Source organism: Lissotriton vulgaris, chromosome 4_1 (assembly GCF_964263255.1).
Source record: "Lissotriton vulgaris chromosome 4_1, aLisVul1.2, whole genome shotgun sequence".
Lineage (NCBI taxonomy): Eukaryota > Metazoa > Chordata > Amphibia > Caudata > Salamandridae > Lissotriton > Lissotriton vulgaris.
The window spans coordinates 702,120,624-702,147,255 of NC_141691.1; the positions used below are offsets into that span (position 1 = coordinate 702,120,624).

The 26,632-nt window shown below is 43.7% G+C and overlaps 1 protein-coding gene across 5 annotated transcripts in view; it reads left to right on the plus strand.

Annotated features, from left to right (window-relative positions):
• Positions 1-26,632, plus strand: part of LOC147722472 (uncharacterized) — a 389,233-nt gene that overhangs the window by 200,177 nt on the left and 162,424 nt on the right. For all 5 annotated transcript variants that reach the window (XM_086964998.1, XM_086964997.1, XM_086965001.1 and 2 more), the window contains one exon: positions 17,034-17,178. In XM_086964998.1, the coding sequence (XP_086821124.1) occupies positions 17,034-17,178 (145 nt within the window). The remainder of the gene's footprint in view (positions 1-17,033; positions 17,179-26,632) is intronic.

A 26,632-nucleotide genomic window follows, 5' to 3' on the forward strand; every position in this document is an offset into this window, starting at 1 on the left:
CAGCTCCTGGGACTTCAGAACAGGAGGCAAGCTCTTCTTCAAGCCCTTAGAGATACTCAGCACAAGTGAAGACAGTTCAGTCCAGTTCTTTCAGCAACTGCAGGCCAACTCAACAATGCAACAACACTGCAAAGGGGCAGTACTCCTCCAGGCAGCTCTTCCTGCTCTTCTTCTTGGCAGGGTCCTTGATTCCAGCATTTCTAAAGTTCTGGTGTCTGGGCCCCAATATTTATCCTCAAAATTCCTTTGTTCTCTCAGGCACAGTGTGTCTGTGCTTAGTCCATACCAGTTTAGTCCTCTCTGGGCCAGGTTCCCGGCAGGAGGTGGAGACCGCATTGTCCACAGCAGACCAGGCCCATTCAGGTGTGGGGAAATCTCCTCCCACTACTCTTAATGCAACCCAGGTCTATTCAGCCCAACTCTGACTCATTCAGGAAAGGCAGGACACACCTCGATCCCCCAGTGGCAGTCTGAAGAGAATGCACATCCCCAGCCTCTGTCATTCAAAAGCCAGACAGTGAATCCACAAACCCAGCAGAGGCACCAGGAGCTAAGCAAGAAAAAAACTACGTTCTAGAAGTGGTATTTTCAAACACAGAACACAAAAATCATCTATACTAAAAGATGCATTTTTACATTCTGAATCCAGGCATACTAAACTCCATTTCTTGTCCCAATGGGAAGCTATGCTTATAAGATGTTATAAGTAAAGCTCCCATCCTACCCTTTGTGACAGATAGCCTTTCCATAGTGAAAAACGAAATGCACTGTAATTCACTACCAGGACATGCCATACACAGCAGTACATGCCCTACCTTTAACATACACAGCACTCTGCCCACAGGGGTACCTTTGTCCTACCTGAGGGGTGACTTGTATGTAAGGAAAGGCAAGATTAGGACCTGGCAAGTGGGTGCTTTTGCCAAGTCGACATCGCAGTTTACAAACCACGTGAAGATTCTGCATTAGCAGGTCTGAGTTGTATTTACCGGGCTATTTCTGTGGGTGGCACAATCAGGGCTGCAGGCCCACTAGTAGCGTTTGATTTATAGGCCATGGCACTCTCAGTTTCCTGTACTAGGGACTTACCAGGAAATCAAATATGCCAATTATGGAAAGACCAATCCATAGCACAATTTACTACAGGAGCACTTGCACTTTAACACTGAACAACTGTGAGAAAGTGCGCAGAGACACTAAACCAGCAAAAACAAAGTCAAACCCCGGAGGTCAGAAAGCAAAAAGACATGGTAAACATGCCAAGTCTAACACATGTCCAATATTTTAAATATAATGCGTCCTGCCCTATGGGCTGCTTATGGTCTACTCTAGGGGTGACCTATATGTATTAAAAGGGAGGTTTAGGTTTGACAAAAGACTTATTTTGCCAATTTGAATTGGCAGATTAAAACTGCATACAGGCTGAAATGGCATGCCTGAGCCACGTTCTAAGGCACTATTTAGGTCTATGATACAATTAGTCCTGCAGGCCCACTAGTAACATTTAATTTACCAGCCCTGGGTATATGGTGTATCATTTTATTAGGGACTTACAAGTAAATTAATGTGCCAAACAGATGTCAGACAATTTTACCATGTTTTAGGGAGAGAGCTCAAGCAATTTAATACTAGTTAGCAGAGGTAAAGTGTACAGAGTCCTAAAGCCAACAAAAGTGGATTCAGCAAAGCAAGAGGCAAGAAGGCAACATGTTTGGGTGACTAACACCCAAGGGTGTGAGGTCAAGCATAGAACATTAAAATGTTTGCAAACAATTAGAAAAAAATTGAAACTCCATATGTTCCAACTGTGGTGGTGTCTTTGTCAGTAGATTTTTATTCTTGCCCATGCTAACTTGTGTTGTGTTTACATTGTGTGGTGTTGGCAGTTTAATTAGGAATTTGCGAACATCAACAATAGTACAAAGCTCTTTGTTGTAAAATAAAATTCCGTATTTTTCTCTGTGGTGTTTATTAACCCACCAGCAAATAGTCTATGGCTATGGAGACTTATGGTGTGTTTGTGTTTGTTTCGTTAGGTGATCACGAACATTGAAAATGGGGTACAGTTATTTGTTACAAATAAATACACCATATATTTCACTGTAGTGTTGTCTGTGTTGGTATACTCAGATTATTAACCTGATAAGGCATGATCTTTGAACACAATGGCTTGTGGTGTGCGCTGTGTGTCTGTCTCTTTAGGTGTTCGCAAACATTGATATTAGTACACAGTTCGTTGCTGCAAATTAAAACTGCATACATCTTTGTGTTGGGGGATTTGTATTTCATGATCTACTAGGCCTTTGTCCATTACATTTTGGGTATATGTTTTGACGGTCCCTTGTATGTGTTTTAACAATTAGTTTTTTTTGTGCAAGACGAAACTCCATATATGTCCTATTGAGAAATCATATTTCCCCCTGTAAATGTTACTAGGTTGTATTTATGCCCGTGTATTGCCCATGCCAACTGTGACAACCCTGCGACACAGAAACCAATTTCACTGTGATTTTAGTCCTCCCTTTAATTTTTAGTTCACAAACTTCTGTGCCTTAAGGTTTTGGTGAAGTTTTTGAAAGATATGTATATTTGGACCTGCAAAGTAAAACCCCTTTTTTGGCTTATTTAAATCCAAAACATCTGAACAGATATTCCCCAAAGAAAAAAGGCACAGAATGACTGAAAAAACATTTCACCAGAAATTTGGTGACCACGTTTCCGCCAATTTTGGAGTTACCTGTGGGAAAATAATCTCCTATAGACAATCTAATTTTAATAGAAAGAAAAAAAGAAGTTTGGTATCCACCTTATAACTTTTGAACCACTGATTTCCCCCAAAATTGTTACATTTGTGCCAGAATTATTGAAAATCTGTTTTCTCAAAAAAGTAAGTCAACTACAAATGTACCACTGTGCTTTTGTAATGCTAACGAAACAAAAGTGGTGCTTGGTCAAAACCTGGACTAATTGCCTATTTTATCATAATGGAATATGTCTTGAGACCTAGCTTACTTCTAGTGTGTGACTTAGCTCATTAGAGAAAGATCACGGGTGACATTTTGGGCCTACTGACAGAACAGGTGCTTTGTTAATTCAGAAAGTGAATGAGCAATAAAGATTCCTCTAAATCTTGTTTTATCTTGTGGCTTTTTATATGTGTTCGAGAACAAGGAATGCCAGTTTATGTCTTACAAATTGCTGTTTATTTTTATCCTGGAGATTATTGTTTACCTTTCTTTTCCTGACTGAAAAGTTAGAAAATTCTGTAAAGTGAACACCCTGAAAATGTTTCTGGGTTACAGAGAGTGTGAAATGAAAGGCTGTAGAATGTCAGGTTTTTTCTAACCTGCATTTAAATAGCTTGTAAATGAACAGTACAAATATTTAAAATATTTCATAAGTTAGGAAAGCAAATTTGTTGTATTTCTGAAGTATGATAGAAATAAAGGTTTTAACATGATCAAAACGAATCATAACACTTTAGTTTGTGATGTGCAAATTATAAATGTTTGCTGAAACTTGATTTCTAAACATTATTGATAGTATGTTATATAGTTTTATCAGTAAAACTGCATGTCAATGGGACATTTTGTGGCCCCTTCAACTGAAAATGTGCTATCTGTAAATGGCAGTGCGCTACCACATCATACTTTAGTATTATATTTATTAAACAGGAGATTTTTTTAACAATGAACTGAGAAACATTTCTGACCCCGCCCGATGGCAATGCAGTTAGAGAACTAAGAGGCAAGTCATGGGTCATGTGTACCCCGTATGTGGGCTAGATTCTTATTATACATGGAGCAAAAGCTTAGTCCATGAAATCAAACAAAAGTTTTAGTACAGCAGACATGCTGAACTCACATAGTTGAAGGTCTTCTCATGTGATAATAAAGCAAAAGTCTGCTAGAGGAAATCAAATATTTGTCCAAGATTACACAAATTGAGACAAGTTTGTGTCAAAAGCATTACAGTCCAGTCAAGAAGATTATTCCGGTCCCTTGACCTGCAGGTCTGGTATAATTTTTTGAGGCCTTACATATCAACATTAATGGAACAAATGCCAATATCTACTTTATAATGGAGTTCTGGGAGGACAGACTATAGCATTTATTTACTTTTATTTATTGAGAGTATTTATATAGTAAGGGCCTCCTGCTTTGCTGGTAACAAGTGGCCAATGGTCAAATACAAAATCTGGGACAAGTTTACATTGAATCAGTTTGGGTGTGTAGTTTGAAGGTATTGTCTAAGATTTAGCCAAGCGGCTTTGCACATGTAATCAGTGATGGGTAGATATTTAAAGTATAAAGAGTGGCCAAGCAATTCGGAACAGCTGTTGGGATTTAACAGCTGTTGGGATTTCAGTTCAGAAAAGAAGGGGTTCTGGCTTTTGCGGGTTCGGTGAAAGTGATTGCATTCAGTTGTTAGATTGCAGATAGGTCAGACACTTGAAGGCATAGATTGATATTGCCAGCATATTGATGACTAGAAAGGTTATTTTCTTGACTGATTGGTGCCAGAGACTCCATATATAAGATGAAGAGGTGAGGTGGTAGAATTGATCCTTGTGGTACACCATGTTGAACTGAAAGTGAAGGTTATTCAAAGAAAGCTAATTTGATCAAATTTGATGTTTTTTTTAAATGTATTTTCATTTCAATCAGGGTTACAACAATTGTGCAATAAATTCAGCAAGGAAAAGAGCATAAATTCATAACAGGATACAATTGTATTGATAGAAAATGCAGCCAGATAAACACATAGTGTAGTACCACTGAACTCCTTTTGCCAAACTTCATGTAATTTCTCATGTCATCAGGTTAACATTAAGGCATGTGTATCAAATCTTTGAACATGTTTTAGAGCTGCCCGAGCTTTTGGAGGCAATGCCTTTTTTTTACTTATTGAATTCATGAGTAGAACAAACAGATTAAAAATATCAAACCTTAGAGTATTGGCAGAACAATGACTGATTGCTCCAACAGCAAGGTGTTAGCACCTCAAATTATGATTTAGGTGGATAATATGTGATCTTTTGGTTGCTAAGAGGAAAACATATGGGTGCGACAGGAATCTATCACAATAGAGTCTCAGAATGAGCCGATTAAGCATTTTAGGGAAAGGAGAAATATCCTGAGACCCAAGCAGGGAGCCTGTTGGAGGCTAATGAAGATATTTAGATACCGGTTGGGGAACAAATTAAAATATTTCTTAGAAATGGAATTCCTGGTTTGCTGAGGTATGCACCAAGGCCAGGCAGGGACCACCACTCTAAAAGGGTAAGTTAGATGCACACTAAAAGATAACCTGTGCTCAACCTCTGGTAGCTTGGCACAGAGCAGCCAGATTTATCTAAAAAGGCAATGTGTAAAGTATTTGTGCAGCACACGTACACACACATACACACAGTAACACAATGAATACACCACAAACAGACTCCCCACAGGTTTAGATAAATTGATTATTATATCTTGAACAAAACAAGACCAAAATTACAAAAATCCAGGTATAGAAGTTGAGATATTGAATTTTAAAGGAATAAATGCAATAAACCACTTAGAAGAAAGTAGCGCTAAAAAGGTTACTTTAGGTCACGCTGGACTGGGGCAAAATCAAAGTTCAGGCCAACCGCGATAAAGCACCAACCAACTACAGGTCTCACACAGGTCCCGGTGAACAAAGTACCTTTCCTGGTCGCAAACAGCAAGATGCGACGATGTCGAGGCCCTCTGGGGCAGGATGCGTAGATCTTCTCCATACAGCGAAGGCAATGTGTCAGTTCCAAAGATGGGTGCCGGAGTCGAGAGGCAACAGCCTACAGCAGGGAGGCCAACAAGCCCTTGGAGATTACTTGTAGTGATTGCAGAGTCGAGCTCTCCTTCAGCAGGGTCAGAGAGCAGCAGACAGCAGCACAACAAACAGGAAAGCAGGCTTTCAAGACCAGCAGTCCACTTGAGTCATTTAAGTAGTGCAGCAGTTCTTTTGGCAGAGCTTAAGTTACAAGTCCAATAGTGCCCGATTTAAGGGGGTCAGAGACCCAGTACTTATACCCAAAAGTGCCTTTGATTTGGGGGTGACTTCAAAGCAGCTCTCTGAGTGCACAAGTACCCCTTTCAACTCAGTCCTTTCTGGCAGACTATCTGTAGGGGGGCATTCAGTCCTTTGTGTGGGAACAAAACATAACCTATTCAAATTAAGTGTTAGCCCCTTCCTTCCATCTTGCACAAGCAAGGTCATCAGAATACAGATGTATGTATCCTTCCTGTGTTGTGGCTGTCTAGAGAAAATACACAAAGTGTAGCTGTCACCCACCCCAGACATGTATTGGAGACAGTCTGCAATCCACAGAGTTATAAGCACAAAGAAATCTCTACTTTCTAAAAGTGGAATTTCATAAATAGTAATGCCAAATCCAACTTTACCATTAAGGATGATTTCTCATTACCATCCCAAACATATGAAACATGAAAGAGCTACTCTTTTCTGATCTGGAATTACAGCTTAAAGGTGTATTAAGGAATTCCCAATGCTAACCTATGAGAGGAGAAGACCTCACAATAGTGAAAAACCTAAGAGGCTGTTTGTCACTACCAGGACATGCAAAACATCCCAGTACATGCCCTTCCTCTTTCATTAACACATCACCCTGCCCTTAGGACTACCTAGGGTCTACCTTATGGGTGACGTATGTGTAATAAATGGGGAGTTTAAGACTTGGCAAAGGGTTTTAAATGCCAAGTCGGCGTGGCAGTAAACAGCACACACAGGCCTGAGACACATTTGAAAGCCTACTTCTGTGAGGGCGGTACAAAAGGGGGTGGTGATGGACGGAGCATCTGAATCATTCAAACACTCATACCCAGTCAAAAGATCTGGGTTTAATCCATCACCGTTCTTTAGCCCACTCTGCCACCCCAGTTCAGACATGGCTATATGCAAATCAGTCTGACCATGTGCCTCATGGGAACAGTCCAGCCCGAACTGCCAAGCCATATCTTCCCTGGACCGGAAACAAGCTTCCGAGGACCGGTTTCTGGCATTCCAGCCGTCTTCAGCCCGGCTTGCTTGAATCCAGTGGCAAAGTGAGCAAGGGACTCACGTCTGAGCATACCCTGCCACACTTATGGCAGCCAAAAGCGGTACAAAAGGGGGTGGTGATGGACGCAGCATCTGAATCAATCAAACACTCACACCCAGTCAAAAGATCTAGGTTTAATCCATCACCGTTCTTTAGCCCACTCTGCCACCCCAGTTCAGACATGGCTGTATGCAAATCAGTCTGGCCCTGTGCCTCATGGGAACAGTCCAGCCCGACCTTCTGTGAGGGGGCACAATCAATGCTACAGGCCCACTAGTAGCAGTTAATTTACCGGCCCTGCATATATAGTGTACCACAAGAGACTTACAAGTAAGTTAAATATTCCAAACAGGTGTAAACTACTAATGCCATGTTTAGAGGAGTTTAGCCCTGGTCCTCAGTGTTAAAGAGCCCAAAGTCCTAAAGCCAACAAAAAGGTCAGAAAAATAGGAGAAGGAAGGCAAACAATGTGGGGTGACCCTTCAGAGAGGGACATTTTCTAACAGTCTTGATGAAATGAAAGGTTTAATCCAGCATTTCCTCCTATTCCTATTGTAGTGTTTAGTACCAAAAGGTGGCCTATTGTGCAGTACAGAATACTGCAGAAAGGTCTAAATGAAACCGACATATATCGCTCTATTCTAAAGTTGTAGTGTGGAGCGAAAACCAGATTAAAGTTGGTCTAGGGATTTGCAGTTTGCTATTTGCCCCAGTATTGGAACTTTCATAGATTCCCATGCTTTGTATCATTCCCAGTCGTCGGAATGGGAGCCTCGGTAAATAGAAACTACCTTAGTAGTAAGCACAAAGTGAAAAAATAGGCCTAGGCCTCATCTCATTTTGTAGCTTATCCACCTCTTTTTGTAAAAGAGACCAAACTTTTGCAGTAGCCAATCAGAGCAGCCTCACCCCATAGAACCTTCCTGAGAGAAGCTCAGAGCCTCAGATTTTCTACCGCACGTTGTGCAAGGGAGTCTCCATTGAGCTCTGCTCAGTTTCTTCAATTCTAAACTACTTTTTTCAACAACTTGGATTTCTTTCAGTCATGTCTGACAAGGAGAAAAAAACCCTTTTTAGAGCCTGTGCTACTTGCTCCAAGAAGAGGTTGTTTGCCGAAGACAAACATATGGACTGTATATACTGCCTGTATCCGGACCATAAAGCCACGAACTGCCAGATTTGCAGAACCTTCTCCTTGAAGACCTTGAGGGACAGGGAAGGACATCTCCTCACATGGCTTCAGAAGATGAAGGACAGTAAAGACATTGTGTCTTCAGACAATGAGGGCTCCTCGTCAATGGTGTCATCTAAGAAGTCTCAGAAGAGGGGCAGGTCTCCCCTTCTACTTCAGGCGAGTCCCTTCACAAGGCCTTACCAGGGACCTCTGATAGGTCTGACAGGCCTGCTTCCCAAAAATCTCCTCACCACAGTGAAAAGGAGAGGCAGGGTAAGCCTGAGGAGTCACAACCCTCAAAAAAGGTGAAAAAGGTTACTTCTATCTCTTCACCTCCCTCTGAGAAGGATAGAGGGGTCAAGAAGGCTTCAACTTCAACACAGGAGGTCATTTCGGACAAAAAACAGCGGTCGTCGACGGTGAAAACCACAGGTACGTCGACGACTTCTGTAAAAAAGGATGTCTCTGTGAAAGTAGCCTCGTCGACGGGCTCATCGACGACGGCGGTGACGATGGCGCCTGCACCGTGACGGTATTCAAGACACCTGATGCCTGTTCGTCGTCGACGAAGATCACCTTCTCAACGTCGACGACGATGACAACAAAGATGGCTTCGACGGCGATGACGACGACGAGGACGACTTCGACGACGACCGTGTCAACGACTCCTGTATCCATGATGCTGACGACGAGTTCGTCGACGATCCCGTCGACGCTCCTTCCATCGTCGACGATGAGTTTCTGCTCGTCGACGACGCAATCCTCGACGACGAGGGCAGTATCTACGTCGGCGCTTCCGTCGACGACACAGTCCTTTAAAGAGTTATCGTCGACGACGGACTCAACTGAAAAACCTGTTTTTTCACGCAGAAGGAAGCAGATAACACCAGAGATGACGTCTCCGCGACAGGTTCAGAAACTTCCACCTAGTCTTCTGTTGGATGACGACTCTGATGAAGAGACTTTTAGCGAGTTTGGACAAGCGTACAGCCCTTCTGACCTACAAGTTAAGGTTCAGGATGTTAGTTCTGAGGAAGGAGAGATGGAACACCAACACTATGTTCCTGAACATTACTATGGGGAAGAGGACACAACTACCAGGCAAATGCCCTTCCAGAAGCCTTCACGTCAGTCGCAAGAGGGGATGGTGGCGATGCCATCCAGTTTGATTACTGATCTACAACTTATGTTGCAGGACTACCGGAAACGTTTCCCTACTCCCCAAGAAGCTCAACGAGTGCGTCCTCCGACGCCTCCGCCTCAATCGTTACAGCCTGTGGCAGTACACTCTTTGCCTCCAAAAGAGCGTGCCACTGCGCCTGAAGAGCACCCTCAAGAAGTGGTGCAGGTGCATGATACGGATGATGATACTGCCTCGTCTGATGCGGACCAACAGGTGGATCCTGACCAAGACCAGCAAGTGGATTGGAATCCAAATGACCCTCGTGATCCAGATAACGCTACCTCACCTCCAGCGGACCTTGGAGGTTTTCACAACCTAATGGAACGGGCATCCAAGAGGTTTGGTCTCCCAGTGACCACGGTTCAGTCCGAATGTATGATTTCAAGGTACCATTCAGGAAATCAGTACGTTCCATACCAATCATTGAACATGTTTGGTCTGAGGGCCTGAAGGCTATGCATAACCCGGCCACAGTCCTCCCGGTGCTACCAAGACTGGAAAAAAAGTACAAAGCACCAATTGGCAGTCCGGCGTGTCTCCTGGGTCAACCAAAACCGGACTCAGTCATTTCTCAGGCCGCCCAAAGCAAATCTAAAAATCCATCCACGCCGCTAACTACACCACCAGATAAGGAGGGCAGGCGCCTTGACAATGTGGGTAAAAGATTCTCCACAATGGCCAGTCTTCTTGTTAGGGCAGCTAATGCATTAGCAATTCTGGGACGTTACGATCGCCAGATGTGGTGCGACTTTGCTCCGTTTGTGGAGGAATTACAGGATTCCTCTAAAGAAGAAGTGAAGAAGATATTGCTAGAGGGGGAGCGGGCCTCTTCGGAGGTCATTGATTGTGCTATGGATATAGCGACCACAGCATTTCGAGCACTAGCCGGTTCAGCTGTTCTGAGACGCCAAGGATGGTTAAGGGCCACATGGTTCAGACAGGAGGTGCAGAATAAAATTTTGGATCTGCCATACGACGGAGAAATGCTGTTTGGCAAACACGTTGATGACGCCCTACAGGGCATAAAAAAGGACACTGATACAGCCAAGTCCTTAGGAACATTGCAATATCGCAAAGTACCCTTCAGAGGAGCAAGAGGTAGAGGATTCTCCACCTATAGAGGAGGCAATCAGAATTGCTACTCTTCCGGCTCACAATCTAGCCAGACATATAAACCTCAATACACTCAGAGGGGTTCTTTCTCTCGCCAACAGCCAAGAGGACGACAAGGGCAGCAAAGGAGAGACAACACCAGGAAACAATAGCGGCCAGGTGGCTCTTTCCACTGTTCCTGTTCCCTCATTAACACCAGTGGGGGGCAGGATTGCCCATTGCCTCAACAACTGGATGGTCATTACATCAGACCAGTGGGTCCTACAGATCATCAAAGAAGGACACACGTTGGAGTTTCAAGACCTTCCTCCAACAAGAGCTCCAGACGCCTTTCCTCCCAAACATCTCAAGCTCCTTCATCTCGAAGCCCACCAACTCTTCACCAAGGGGGCGGTAGAGCCTGTACCCCTCTCTCAGAAGGGGAAAGGGTTCTATTCCAGGTTCTTCCTGGTTCGGAAGACAAAGGACAAGTGGCGTCCAATTTTAGATCTACGGCAGCTCAACACTTATCTCGTCAAGTTGTCCTTCAGGATGGTCACTCTTCAGGATATCCTCCGCCTTCTCAATCCAGGGGACTACATGGCGACCCTAGATTTGGAAGACGCTTACTTCCACGTTCCTATTCATCCAGCTCACAGGCAATATCTTCGATTTACAGTGGGCAAGAGCCACCTTCAATTCAAAGTACTGCCGTTTGGTCTCCGGTCCGCTCCGCGGATCTTTACAAAGGTTCTGACTCCGGTAGCAGCCTTTCTCAGGAGACAGGCTATACAAGTCTTTCCATATCTGGACGATTGGCTACTGAAAGCTCCGTCTTCCCAGGAAGCGTCCAGGGCAGTCACGTCCTGCAGAGAACTGTTCGAGCAACTAGGTCTTCGGCTCAACAAAGAAAAATCAGTTCTACGCCCCTCCAAGACAGCGAGGTTTCTAGGGGCCATCCTGGACACGGAGTGCTGCCTAGCCTTTCCTTCGGAGGAACGCCAAAGCAAGCTGATTTGTTCAGCCCGCCTTCTTCAAACTCGAAAGTCGCTGACAGTCCGCAAGTACAAATCGCTTCTCGGATCGATTTCATCCTGCATACCATTGGTTCCACACTGCAGGCTCAGAATGCGTCCACTGCAGGAACAGTTGGACAAACAATGGCGTCAGGTCACAGGCTCCTTCGACGACACGATTGTCATTACCCCAGAAATGAGAAAGGCAAGCGGCTGGTGGTTGCTAAAGGACAATCTTTCCAGGGGTTTATCGTTCCAACTTCCACCATCTCCCATAGTTTTGACAACAGACGCTTCCATGGAGGGATGGGGAGCGGTCCTCCAGGAGTTGAAGGTCAGTGGCCATTGGAGTCCAGTCCAAGTCAAGTTCCACATCAACCTCCTGGAACTTCTCGCTATCCGTCTGGCTCTACAAGCTTTCCTTCCGAGGATCCGCAACCGTGCAGTGCTGGTTCGTACAGACAACACCACAGCCATGCACTACATAAACAAGCAAGGCGGAACGAGATCCTCCACCTTCTCGAGGGAAGCCCAGACACCTTGGAATTGGGTAATCCAGAACAATATCACCCTTTCAGCGGAACATCTAGCGGGGACACTCAATGTCAGGGCGGACGCTTTGAGTCGCCAAAGGACTATCTCACACGAGTGGGAACTGGACCAGACCATTCTGGAGGAACTCTTTGCACGCTGGGGGACACCATCCATCGACCTGTTTGCAACTCCCCAGAACGCCAAATGCCAGTCCTTCGCAAGCAGGGTTCACCATCGGGAATCCTTGGGGAATGCGCTTTTGATTGCTTGGTCCGGCGCCTTTGTTTACGCCTTTCCTCCCATTCCGCTGATCCCGAGATTGATCAGCAAGCTCAAGGTAGAACCGTGCAGGATGATTCTGATCGCACCAGCATGGCCCAGACAGTTTTGGTACTCAGAACTTCTCCTCCTCTCCCAGGATCAGCCAGTTCTCCTGCATCCTGTTCCAACACTGTTGACAATGGCTCACGGACAGGTTCTACATCCGGACTTGAAGTCTCTGCGATTGACAGCGTGGCTCCTGAGTTCCGAGAGTTCCAAGGTTTAAATCTCTCAGGAGAATGTAGGGATATTTTGGCCCAGGCCCGAGCGCCTAGTACCAACAAGACCTATCTGGCTAAGTGGAAAAGATTCTGTGTTTGGTGTCGGAAGGAAGGTCTACATCCATATACTTCTGCACCGCACCAACTCTTACCTTACATCCTTTCTCTGGCAAAATCTGGATTGGCTCCGTCTTCTGTAAAGGTACATCTAGCGGCCATTTCTAGATTCAGACGTTCATCATCAGGTCCTTCCCTGTGGTCGGCAAGGATTATCAAACAATTCCTGAAGGGTTAATTCAGGGTCTTTCCTCCAGTCCGGCCTCCACCACCAGCCTGGCATTTGAATTTAGTCTTGTCATATCTCATGAAAGCCCCTTTTGAACCTATTCATAAGGCTGACCTTAAGTTTCTCTCGTGGAAACTGGCTCTTCTCTTGGCCCTGACATCGGCTAGAAGAGTTAGTGAACTCCAGGCTTTCACAATTGAGGAACCTTTTCTACAGTTCAAGAATAATGTTCTCATCCTCAGGACAAATCCTAAATTTATCCCGAAGGTACCCTCAGAATTTCATCTAAATGAGCCAGTGGTCTTTAAACCTTTCTTTCCACAACCTTCCACTCCAGCGGAGAGAACTTTGCACTCTTTGGACATTCACAGATGCTTGAAATTCTACTTGGAGCGAACAAAACAGTTCAGAAAATCTTCAAAGCTTTTTGTTTCATTCAGTGCTCCTCGAAAGGGATGTCCAGTTTCTAAACCCTGTATTTCCCGCTGGATTTCCAGTGCTATACATTTTTGCCACCAGGCAGCTGGAAAACCACTTCAGCGAGCAGTTCGTGCTCACTCTACAAGATCAATGGCTTCATCGACGGCGCTATTCGCAGGTGTCCCAATCAAGGACATATGTAGAGCGGCGACATGGAGCAGTGTCCACACCTTCACTCGCCATTACTGCTTGGATTCTTCTGTGAAAGAGGCAGTGGGCCAGGCGGTTTTGCGGAACCTTTTCCAATAAGTCAGTGAGCTTTCCTTACTATCCCGCCTTCCTGTTTGCATATTTTGTATTATTTGTTATTATTGTGCTTTAGGATTCTAATGTGTATCTGGTTTTCTTATCAGAATTATATATGACATTTTCAGGTACACAGATTACAAAATATGCTTTTTCTCTATTTACTGCTGGTTATTCTGATACAAAGCATGGGAATCTATGAAAGTTCCAATACTGGGGCAAGAAAACAAGTTTCTTACCTGTAACTTTGGTTCCCCAGTATTGGTAACTTTCATAGATTCCCATGCGCCCACCCCCCTCCCCTGGGAAAGCTCAGTCTTATTGTCTTGTGAGATAGCTGTTCACAACGGCTACGAAAATCTGAGGCTCTGAGCTTCTCTCAGGAAGGTTCTATGGGGTGAGGCTGCTCTGATTGGCTACTGCAAAAGTTTGGTCTCTTTTACAAAAAGAGGTGGATAAGCTACAAAATGAGATGAGGCCTAGGCCTATTTTTTCACTTTGTGCTTACTACTAAGGTATTTTCTATTTACCGAGGCTCCCATTCCGACGACGGGGAATGATACAAAGCATGGGAATCTCGAAAAAGTTACCAATACTGGGGAACCAAAGTTACAGGTAAGTAACTTGTTTTCATATTTCAGGAGTTGGGATGCCACAGCCTTTTTTGTTATTTTCCCAGGAATGGTTGTTCAGAGACTTGTCTGGGATTCTGAAGGTTGTTTGTGCCCAAATTTTGTTTTTTGAGACAAGGTGTGGAGTGATTTGGTCAGATTTGAAAATGTTTGGGAAAATGCGGTCTTCTAGAGAGGTGCTGACTATTTTGAGTAGTAGAGTTGAAACATCTTGTTTGGATTCCTATATCCAAGAAGCAGGTATAGGTTCCTTGGAGAAAGGAGAGGAATTTTTGTGAGTCTTATTTGTGAATCTTATTTGTTAGATGAACGCTGTATAAAGTTTCTCGAATGCAAATTGTTTGGCGGCCACCTCTTTTTGTGATTTCATAAAATTGAGAATTTGTTTTTCAGCAAGCTCAAAGTGGATTACATCAATTTTTCACAAAAATGATTGCAGTGTTGTTAACCGCAGATTCAAAGCTTAGAAGTTTCGAGCTAAAGGTAGGATTCAGACAGTGCTTTATGGTGTGGAAGAGAGATCTTGATCGGTATATAACTTCTTCAACTTTATTTTTGAAATAGTTTGACTTCTAAGATTGTGTGATTCTGTGGACTTTGTGCTTCTCCAGGGGCCAGATGTAGGAAGGCTATTACCGGTCGGTAACGGCCGAAATTAACGAATTTCGGCCATTACCGACCGGTAATAGGTTTTTCTGATGTAGGGGCCGAAATGAAGGATTCAGTCATTTACTGATTCGGTAATTTAAGGAATCGGTAAATTACCGATTTCTTAAATACCGATTTGGTAAACTACTGAATTCCTAATGTAGGGAGCACTTAAATGAGTGCTTATCCCATGTTAGGATTCGTTATTTACCACCAACTACAAATTGGTGGTAAATAACAAAAAACAATTTTATGCAAACTGCTTCAGTGCCATGTTGCAGACAAACATGCCCTTAGGGCATGTATGTCTGCAACATGTGCACCCATACACAATTGAGGGGTGCAATAGGGTGTCAAAGTGACACTCTGCCACCCTTTAATGTTTTCCCCCTTTTACCGAATCTATATTTACCGATTCGGTAATTGACATTCATTCCTATGGGCCCATAGGAATTAATAGCAATTACCGAATCGGTAAATACCGATTCAGTAATTTTACCGAATATTTTGCTACTTAGCATTTACCGATTCGAAAATACCGAATCGGTAAAATTCGGTATTTTCGAATCGGTAAACGCTATTTACCTACATCTGGCCATAGATATTTTCTAGTTTTCTTGTTATTTATTTACTTTGGTTGTGATTTTTTGAGTACCAAGGCGCTAGGTTTTCTCCTTGATGGTGTTAGGTTTAAGTGGTGTTAGTTTGTCCAAGATTTTCATGGCTGAATCATTATAGAAATTGGTGAGTTCATTTATAGAAGTAGGTAGGTTTGGAAAATGAGCTGTGCTCTGGGCTTCTGAAAAGAGATTCATAGTAATTTCTTTTAGAGGTCTTTCCCAGGTTTTCATTGATTTGTTTTTACAATTTCTATTTGCTGGATTGTATTGGGAATCACAAGGTGGTCGGACCAGTCGATGTCCAGAGAGTAATTTAGGAAGGTGATGTTTGGTTTGTATAAAATCAAATCGAGGCTGTTGACCTTCTTATGTGTGGGCTAGGAGAAAGCCTGTGTCAGGTAATGGTGGGAGCAAGTTTGTTAGTTAGTCTTTTTGTAAGAGTATTTTTAACTATCTTCCATAAGATGTTGGAATTTCCCTAAACAAATACTTTTCCATCATTGTGATTAGTTCTTCAAATTGTTCAAGAACAATGTGGCTTTCAAGTGGTTAAATGATGTGGAAACAATAGGACGTGCTGTGTTTTACTTGCATCAAACAGTTGTTCAAAGGAAGTAAGGTTGGGGAATCTGTCCTGGAGCTTTTCCAGCAGTTTTTGGCATTTGACTGCAATTCCTCCCTCATTGTTGCTGTGTATAAAAGATAAAATAGTCTTTAAGTAGTAGTGTGTAGAAAGAAGTTGGTAAAAGGGAAGAAATAAGGTCCAATTGATGAAATAGCAAGTCAATATTGAGCGAGTTAGTAGATCGACCACTTCAAATGTATCTACCTGAGCTGACATTGATTGAGAGTGCATTTTAGTTTTGTAAATTACGTTTTTTTGCTGTTTGAATTGTCAACCTTCATTGGATGAAGTTTTCCAGTTGTGCTACTTGCTAGGCTCTCCTTTGAACAGGTGGGTCCTTGTATATATGAGGTTAAGTTTGGGCTAGGAAGGTGGCTTGAAGAAGCCCCTCTTTGTATATTTATGATGATATCAGAGTGATAGGAAAAAATGGCTGCGGAGTGAAAATTACTTTGACAAAATTACAAACGAGGGTTTTGTGAATTTTTAATATCGGGAAGGCTCAGAAGCCTTGCAATTTAGCAGAGTGAACAGATGATCAATAGACGCAATTCACTTATTTGCAATAAAATCCTCAGGGAGTATTGTTCTCCAAGTGATGAAACTTCACTGCAGTTTCTCATATTTACCACCAGGTGGGGACAGGCGGGTAAGAATACCTTGCACTGATATATTGACTAATGATCAAATAGAGAAACTTCCCCTCGGACTGCCTTCTTTGGAAAAAGCTTAGCTCAAATCAAGGGGTACATATTAATTTAACGTGAACTTTTTGGAGGATGCTGAACTGTATGCATTACAAGTTTTTTAACTTTGCATCTATCGAGCTAGATTTGTGTTTCTTTTTCTATAATTGTGTGTTTGTGCTTTGCAGGGCCCAGCCCGCATGCGGTTTTCCAAGCCTGTGATTGCAGCCGTGAGTGGATATGCAGTAGCTGGAGGCCTTGAACTCTCCCTTCTCGCCGACCTCCGTGTTGTGGAGCAAAGTGCAGTTTTTGGGGTTTTTTGCAGGCGCTTTGGTACGTGCCCCTACGAAACTAATTAATGCAAAGTCTCAACATCCGTCACCATTGCCGTGCCAATTTACATTGTATGTTTGCATGAACCTCACAGTAAACCATCTTTAAAATTATGTGCTGTATTTATAATTGAAAGAAAATATATGACCACCAGTTATTTCATGTGTGACAAGCAAGAGGTATGATCCGTAGTGCATAAGGAAAAATGTACTAGGTCGGGAGAGTGGCAACACATGAAGGGAAACTGGAGAAAAGCGATCCCTCAGAAATACGCTACTATTGCTACTCCTTGGTTTTTTCGGAAAAGTTGTATGACATATTCTCAACATAAACAATGGACATTAAGTTGGGGTGGTTCTGAGAGGAAGAGGTGTAAATTCCGGTTTAAGGCTAAAATAGCAGTGACCTGTCACTTGGATGTAGTCAGTTAGGACTTTCTTAAAAGTTGCTCCTTGATCGAGTCAAAAACCAGATTTACGTCTAGGTCAAAAGGAAGTTAGAGGACATCTAGGAATCTTTTAGGAACTGCACTGTGGGTGATTGACTGTGGTATTGTGAAGCAGGACTGCAATAATATTTCCTTTTGCTAGTTTTGGAAGCCTTCCAAAAAGAGATATTCTTCCGTGTCTAAAACACAATACTGTCATATACAATATGGCAATACACAGAAGATACCATGCCCCGAGGTACCATTTCATTTTGTGTCTCCAACCCCGTTTGCGGCCATCAAGATTTTCTGGGCCCAGACTGTGAAAAATCACGTGAGACCCATTATTAGGGTCCTTTTTCCATGAACGTTCTTGTTCCTTATGCACTAACGTGGCGCCCAGCAACCTCCTGTTCTCAATAGTGTGTGCTTTCCACCTCAAAATGTGCTCATTAGGAAAAAAAAAACAGGATCGGAAAAATACTTATACTACATAAGAATAACAAACAAGTGGTCCAATTGACACAGAAATGAAATATAAAATAACTGAATCGATTCACGGATTACATTTAAACAAAATATGGTACTTTCAGAGCCAAAGCCAATGCATTTAAATAAAATACTTTACTGAGATAAAAAATGTAAATTAGTGGAAGTGAAAGAGGAGGAAATAGTAAGGCACACAAGTGTAGTAACGAGGTCTGTAGCCAAGATGTAGTTTTAGGTAGATTTATTCAGTTCAGTTATAAGTAAATGAGTTGCAGAGTTGCAGCCCCACCAGGAGCAGTCTGCCTGCTGCTCAAACCATACTCAAAATGTCACACTCAAGCATCCAAACATTCCATTCCAGACTCTCACACCAACATTCGATGCACCACATTCACACTGGCTGAGTAACAAAGAGTAACTTAATAATTATAATACAGGTTACAACACTAAGCCCCAGAGCAGCTCAGCCAGAAGTGGACTGTTGTGAACATGGAGTGGCAAGTTGCTGGAGACCATCAGTGTTTTCTGCACAGTGAATGGATTGTAGCTCTCCTGGGTATTAGCATTTCAAATTGCTCCCTTCCAGGTGGACCAGGAGAGATGTGGGGAGCTACAGTCAGGTTGGATTCATAGAGGAGGTGCATTGTTTAGACAGTGAGTGTAGGAGATAACTTAAGAAAAACGAAAAAACTCTGAATCCCTGGCAAATATTCAATATGAAGTGCTCGCATCTGCAGAAGCATTACGGAAGTACACACAGACATACGCAATATCAAGCATTCAAGACACATTTAATAAATGTTCCTCCTCAGACATATACATATACTTGTGGAGTGCCCCAAGGATCAGCAGATGAAGTTAACAGTGACTGGGTTCTTCTGTAGCGCATGCAAGGAGTTGACCGGGATTTCTTGCAAGTTATCAAATCAAGGGAAATGCTATAGGTCTAAGCTGGAAGACCTTTTGTTTTTAATGCAGATCATGTGCTTAGAGCCTGCTTCCGGTAAGCCTCTTGCTCATGAGTGGATACCTTTGTGTCTATCTTTACTCCTGAGGCGGAAGCCGGGAGTTAGTCTGGTGCTGTTTTAAAATTGCTGCTCGTTTTTTTAATAATTCACTTTGTGATTTTCTTAATAAAATATTGCACTGTTTCACCTGTCACCTGCCTTAGCAGGCGTCCACTGCTATTTGCGCCGTGTTTTTCGGCAACTTAGTGCCCCTTCTCAGCTGATTAGGTGCTGAGTGATCTCGGGGCTTGGAGCTGACCGACAATTCTCAGCGGCCATATTGGGGTGGAGGCAGGTTGGCGCTCTAAGCTCGGGGAAAGAACTGAGGCACACGCGCTAAGCGCATAAATTGAGCCCCCCGGAGGGCTCGGGTGAGACCTAGGGCATTTCTTAACTCCTGAGGCGGAAGCCGGGCGTTAGTCTGGTGCTGTTTTAAAATTGCTGCTTGTTTTTAAAATAATTCACTTTGTGATTTTCTTAATAAAATATTGCACTGTTTCCCCTGTCACTTGCCTTAGCAGGCGTCCACTGCTATTTGTGCAGTGTTTTTTGGCAACTTAGTGCCCCTTCTCAGCCGATTAGGTGCTGAGTGATCTCGGGGCTTGGAGCTGGCCGACAATTCTCAGCGGCCATATTGGGGTGAAGGCAGGTTGGAGCTCTAGGCTCGGGGAAAGAACTGAGGCACACGCGCTAAGCGCATAAATTAGAGTGTCCTTTCTCCGCGCAGCGGACGCAATTTCCCGCACCAAAGGAGAGCCTAAGGAAAGCCCGTCTTTGCCCGTCCGTGACAGGACGGGAACAGGAGCTGGAAATGATGGAAGCCATTGTAACCAGTGAGGCAGGTAATCTACAATATAGCGGAGAACAGCTTCGGAGACTGAGGGGTGAGGGTTCTGTATTCTGCCCTCTCGTAACGCTATCTGAGGAGGTAATGACGCCCTGTCCCTATTGTAAATCCCCGTTGGATCCCCAAGAAGCTGGTTCTCTGATAATCTCAAAACCCACAACTTATTTATTAATGCTTCTTAATTGTCGGTCTCTCCCGAAACATGCGCACGAAATCCGCATGTTATTGGAGGAGCAAGACCCCGACGTCATGTTTCTCACGGAAACTTGGCTAACTGAAGCCTCAGACCCTGATTTAGTCTGTGCCATCCCCCCTTGCTATGCGATTAGCAGAACTGACCGGCAATCTTTTGGGTGTCGAACTGTTGAGAGCCCACTTTCTGAGTGTGAGAGCTTGGCGTATTCCATCTGTTTTTCTCCTATTTGCACCCTCTCAGGGATCTTGCTGTATAGGCCGCCTGGAGCACATAATAGTTTCTGCAATGATCTTCATGACAAAATTACGCATACTATCAGTAGCTCCTCCAATTTCTCAATTCTGAGCAATTTTAATATTCACCTGGATAAACCTGATGTTTCCTCTTCGCAAGATCTTGTGGAAGGATTGGGGTTGCTTCAACTTAAACAAATTATGGCTGGACCCACCCATACAGCAGGTCACCTGATTGATCATTTCTTTACTAATCTGGAGGACATCAGTTGGGTTGAGTCACTTTTTGTTCCCTGGTCCGATCATGCGTTGCTCGCATTCACGTGGACTCCGGCCGATCCTAATCATCTGGTTAAAATTTCCAAGAGGATGAACCGGATCTGGTCGAGACTTCCCTTGGATGACTGGATAGCTATCTTAAAAAATTCTCCCCCCCTTTCTGTGAGGATCCTGTTAGAGCTAATGCAGCTTTCAATGAATGGCTAGAGACCTCTTTGGATCTGATCCTCCCTATGACAGAAGTACGGCATCGTACCGGTCCAAATAAAATGCCCTGGTATTCAACGCACTTGGAGAATCTTAAGCGTGATTGTAAGAGGGCCGAAAGGAAATGGAAAAAGAATTTCTCCGCTGAGACTAAGAATGAATATAGACGAGCACTTAGGAAATATAAGAACCAACTAAAAATCGCACAATCAGCCTATTATCAAGGGAAAATCTCTGCGGCCGCCAATTCCCCTAGGGAAATTTTTAAAATCTTTAAGTCCCTGGTTACCCCCCCTGGTCCCTCTAATGAAGCATCTGATCCTCAGAAACGCTGCGAAGATTTGGTTAATTTCTTTGCTATGAAGGTTGCTAATATCTATTCTGCCTTTCAACCTGTGGTTACCATCGAGACCACCTCCCCTTCGGGGGTGCCTGTACCTCCCACAGAAATGGAGTCTTTTCCTCTGCTTGATCTGCCCTCGGTGGAAAGACTCTTGGTGAATCTTAAACCGGCTCCCCCTCAGACATCGTTCCTCCCTCAGTACTTAACCAGGTTGTGATGAACGTTGCCCCAATTATTAGGGACATTATTAATTCCTCCTTGGCAACAGGTGTGGTTCCACCTCTATGGAAGCAGGCTAGAGTCAAGGCCTTATAAAAAAAACTAGCCTTGACCCAGAATATTGGTCCAACTATCGTCCCATCTCCCTGTTGCCGGGGCTCAGTAAAATTGCTGAGAAACATGCCAACTTGGTATTATCATCGTTCATTGAGAGTGAGGGAGCCCTCCACCTTACCCAAACGGGGTTTGGAACTAAGCAGGGAACAGAGACCGCCCTGGTCCCAGTGGTGGACGAGACTAGGAAAATTGTGGATGCAGGAGGCTGCGCTGCGGTGGTCTTGTTGGACCTCAGCGCAGCCTTCGACACGGTAAACCATCCACTTCTGACCCATCGGCTGCGGGAGGTTGGTATTACAGGGGTGGCTCTTAAATGGCTCCAGTCCTTTCTTTCTGAGAGAACCTTCTCAGTCTTTGAGGATGAAGCAGCATCCAAACAACTTCCACTGCATTACGGCGTTCCCCAGGGATCCTCATTTAGCCCGACCATGTTTAATATCTACATGAGGCCTTTGGCTGATGTGGTTCTCCCCTGGGGAATTCAGCTTGTCACCTACGCCGATGATACGCAGTTAGTTGTATCCCTTGCTAGGGCAGATGCTGTGGTTTCTGGGACTAGTTATCTGTCCCCTTGTCTCACCAAGGTTCTTGAATGTATGGATGCCTCCTTTCTAAAGCTTAACGGCTTAAAAACCATGATTATGCTCTTGGGATATAAGGCCCCCATTAATCTTGATCCGTGGTGGCCAACTTGTCTGGGCCCCTCCCCTGCTCCAAAGAGCTAAATTAGGAGTCTGGGGGTTTGGCTTGATCCCTCTTTGGGTTTTCAAGTTCAGGCCCGTAAGGTGGCCTCGACATGTTATGGCCTTCTTAGGCTCTTAAGGAAGGTTCTGTCCTTGTTGCCGTTCGCGGCTAGACTGGTTCTTGTCCAGTCCTTGCTTCTTTCTCGACTGGACTACGCAAATGCGATCTATCTGGGTGCCCCTTTGGGCACTATTGAGATTCTTCAATCGGTCCAGAACTGTGCAGCCCTTCTGCTACGGGAAGTGCCAAGGCACTGCTCGGCGAAGTCCGCCGTGTGATCTCTTCATTGGCTGCCGGTGCAGGAAAGGGTCTGGTTTAAAGCCATGTGTTTGGCCCATAAGTCAATAACCAACAATGACCCGGCTATCTTGCGCCCTTTGTTCTCTCATTATCAATCCTCCAGAGTCTTAAGATCTAACCATCTGAATCTATTGACAGTTCCTTGGGCCAAGCGCTCACGGATGGGTGGCCGACGGTTCGCAGTTCACGCGGCCAAATGTTGGAATCAACTCCCCGATAACATTCGGCTTGAACCCAACCATATGGCGTTTAGAAAACGGTTGAAGATTCTCCTGTTCTGCTAAGTTGTGATGCTTTGCCCTGGGTCTAAAAGCACTGGGATGCCTCCGGGTAGCCAGCGCTCTACAAATCTATAATCATTCATTCTATTTCAGGTGTCTCGTCTTGGTTCAATTTCTTTCCGCCTGATTCTTGTGTTTGACTAGCTCAGTAGCATTTCAGTCTCAAAGTGTTCAGATTGGATGAGTTGTATCCTTTCACTGCATACTTTAAAGGACTATTGTTGTTTAGTTACTATTCAGCATTTCAAGACCGTGCATATGTTTGCGCCCTCCTTTGCTCCGTTTTTACTCCTGCTCCCAGTGCCCCCTTCCCACTTGTGGGTGGCTATGTTGGATCAGCCAGTGTGAACGCTCTAGCACATCATTTTTCAAATCCCAATGAAGGTGAGGGCAAACTACAGACCTCGGGAGTTCCTAGGGGTTTGGGGGGGACCCAGGCCATGCCGAAAGTCCTGCACCAATTGCGGCCCGAGGATTCACAGTGTCTTCCAACCCCGCCTCCGGTGTCTGAGGCAGCAGGGAGAGCAGCACCACTTAATTTTTCTCCCTTACTCAGAAATAGATGAGTGGGAAAGAGAGAACAAAGTCGTCTACCCTCCCAAGCAATGGAGAAGAGTATGCTGGACAGGTGAAGAGCTGGCATGACAATGTACATATTTTGTTACTCTAGTGCCCAGAAGAGTGTTGTGGTGCTTGGTGCCTGCCAGGAAAGAAACCCCTGCCTTCTCAGAGAGGCTCACAGCATTGTTTTCTAGCTCACAAGCGTAAGCCTCCCAGCAACAGTGACCCTGGGAGAAATTTCTTTGTGTTACAAGCACATCAACAAGTGGGAATTTAGGCCCAGAGGTTTAGCATGGACTTTGTGGTTTGGTCTTCTGCCGATGCTAGGCAATAATTGGAAAAAAAAATCTTGACTGAATGGTTTTCTATGCTAATAGCAGTCAAAGACATTGGCAAACCTCTTAAAACCTCATTGGTTTTGTCAATGCTTACCTTACATTCCAGTGCATTATCTTCTTTATCGAGGTAGCTACTTACAATTTAGTTTAAATTTCTGAATATACTTGTTTAAATTAATTTGTTAGACCATACCTGACCCCTGACAATGTTCTAAAAGAGGTTCACTGTAAATGTTTTACCCTAAAATGCAGGAATATAATAAAAAAGAAACATCGCCTTCTTATGGTTACTAAGACCTGACAGATGTTTTGTCCATTTAAGGTCCGCTTAGATGCTTAAAATTAGCATTTTATAATAATACATTTCACAAACTTCTCCTTACTTTTCATCCTGTATATGCCTCCTCTCTTTGAGCACAGCCTAATCGAAATTGCATGCCTTAATCTTAGTTAATGTATTTCTGCAAATTGCTCTCGTTTGATTTCGGAATTTCAACAATCACAACCCTCCTTCTGCGAAGGGGATATACCCTGCAACTTAGCAATACATATGGCCTGATTTAGAGTTTGGCAGACAGGGTACTGCGTCATAAACGCAACAGAGCAGCTTTTCTGCAGAATCCTGGGTCCGCCCGCCTCCTTTAGAGATGGGTGAACCATCACATATCTACCAATTAATGATCACACCTAGCTCCTATTACTTTAATCTACTACAAAAAAACTGATGTACATGCATGGAATTGTTTTCCTAAGAGCACAAGACTAATGGCAATAGCCAACAATAAACAACAGTAGCCAATTGCCACTGGATTAACTTCTAACCTTGGTGCCTGGGATAGTTTGCTACCTGGCATAAAATGCTTTAACATCTCATCAGTAGTAAGTTCTATTTAAATGCACATACAATTATAAGAGGAAGTATCTGGTTATAAAATGTTTCTTCTAGTAAGGAGAATGGTTTCCAGTCACTCTCATCGCAAATATTCTGCCTGTTTTATTGTCAAAAGCACTTTGAAGGTAAAATGCACCAACATTTTTTTTGTCTTTCTCGTTCATAAAGAATGCCTCTGTGTTAGAGAACAGATACAGTTCTCCATATTTCACCTTTCCTGTACAGACTATAAAGGCTGAGAAGACCAGACCACCTCTGTAGGACCCTCGCCCCTCCATAAACCATCCATGGATAGTGCTGTAGACCCCTTTAACCACCATTCTGTGTTTCTCAGAAGAGTGCAGCCCTATCCTGTATATTGGCTCATCTTGAAACTCCATCAGGCACCATGGTTTGCACCACATTAGCAAACCTGCTATCCTCATGTGGTACCTTCAAAGGCATCACCCCAAACCAAGACCTCAGCAGAACCTCCATCCAGACCACGGCAGACCTTTAGCCAACTATCAAATCAACGGATAGACCCTTCACACCCCCAACTGCTCCCTTCTATCCCTTTCACCCACTCTGCTAACTTATCGCTGTCTCTAACCTAGGTACTGCGATTTGATAGTGTCATATCTATGTAACAGTTTGTACGCACAGGTGGACGACATAACTTTTTGAGGCTGCATACATAACAGCATCTCTTGCCCTCTTTGAGGCTTAGGTGCACGAAGGGATTGCTATTTTGGGAAGCTCGTTTATAGTAGCTTCACAACCCATTTCAGTTAAACAGTCCATTACAAAAAAAATCACAATTTTTTTCTGTGAAAAAATGATTGTTTGCAAAGCGATGATCAATTAAAAAAAGGCTAAGTCACATAGCTCTGGAGATGTTCATAGAAAACAGAAGGGGGCCACAGGGCATGACACGAGAACTGTAAGTATTCTTGCTATAAGGAGTCATTAAACCATCGAGGAAGGAAACACGTGTATGCAAAAAGGATACAGGAAAGATGAACGAGACAGACTGGCTTGGACTTACAGTGGTACATGGATGGCGATCGTATGGGTTCAGCCCGCTATTTTACCTATTTTAGACAAAAATGCACTTTAAATAAAAAAAAAACAGTTTTAAAGCATGTGTTGATGCCAGAGACCCTTTGTCACAACTTTTGCAGGTTGAGCGATAGAATAGAGTTGACCTACCAGGAATGCCTTTTCTGGGTCATGACACGTGTACAAACACAGCCCTGCGGGAAACACAATGGAAAGAAAGGGATAACGGTTAAATGGAAAGTACCAAACAAATGGAAGGCAGAATAAAAGGTTGGAAAGATCCCTGATGTAAAAATATTTCAGTAGGCTCATTCTGTTGTTACCATGACCGAGCAGGGTCTTGAAGAGGGCGAGGAAGTATGCTGGGCCAGAGAGCAATAAATGTTTACAAAATCCCAGGCATCTCCTTATTGAAACCCAAATGACTGTTGCAGATCGAATTCTTCACAGCAGGTGTTCATAATTTGGAATTATTTGACCTTTCTTTTTTTATTTCTTTTTTTAAATATATTTTTATTGTTTTTTTACACAAAGCACTGGTTTCCACTTCTGTTTTGTGTTCCCAGTCTGACCTCAACCGAAACTGAGTATGGAGGTAAAAATATTTCACCAAGGAAAGTGTGATACATGCATTTGAGTCATGTATGTGTCAGCATTCCGAAAGCAGAAACCCCAATGGAAAGGAGCGTTCAAAAATAGAAGGAAAAATGAGGAGATTAAGGTTTTCATTTTCAAGGGTCACTTACCCACTAACCACACTAACCTTTTTATGCTATTTTGGGATTTTCTTTTTTTAGGCCACTTTGTTGACTGAAACGTCAAAATCAGATCACACCCTATATACCAGACTGGCAGACCTGACACAACCCCCTCACACACAGTCATTTTCTGGAGGAACCCTCAATGCCTGTGGTTACATGCAGCAGTGGTCTG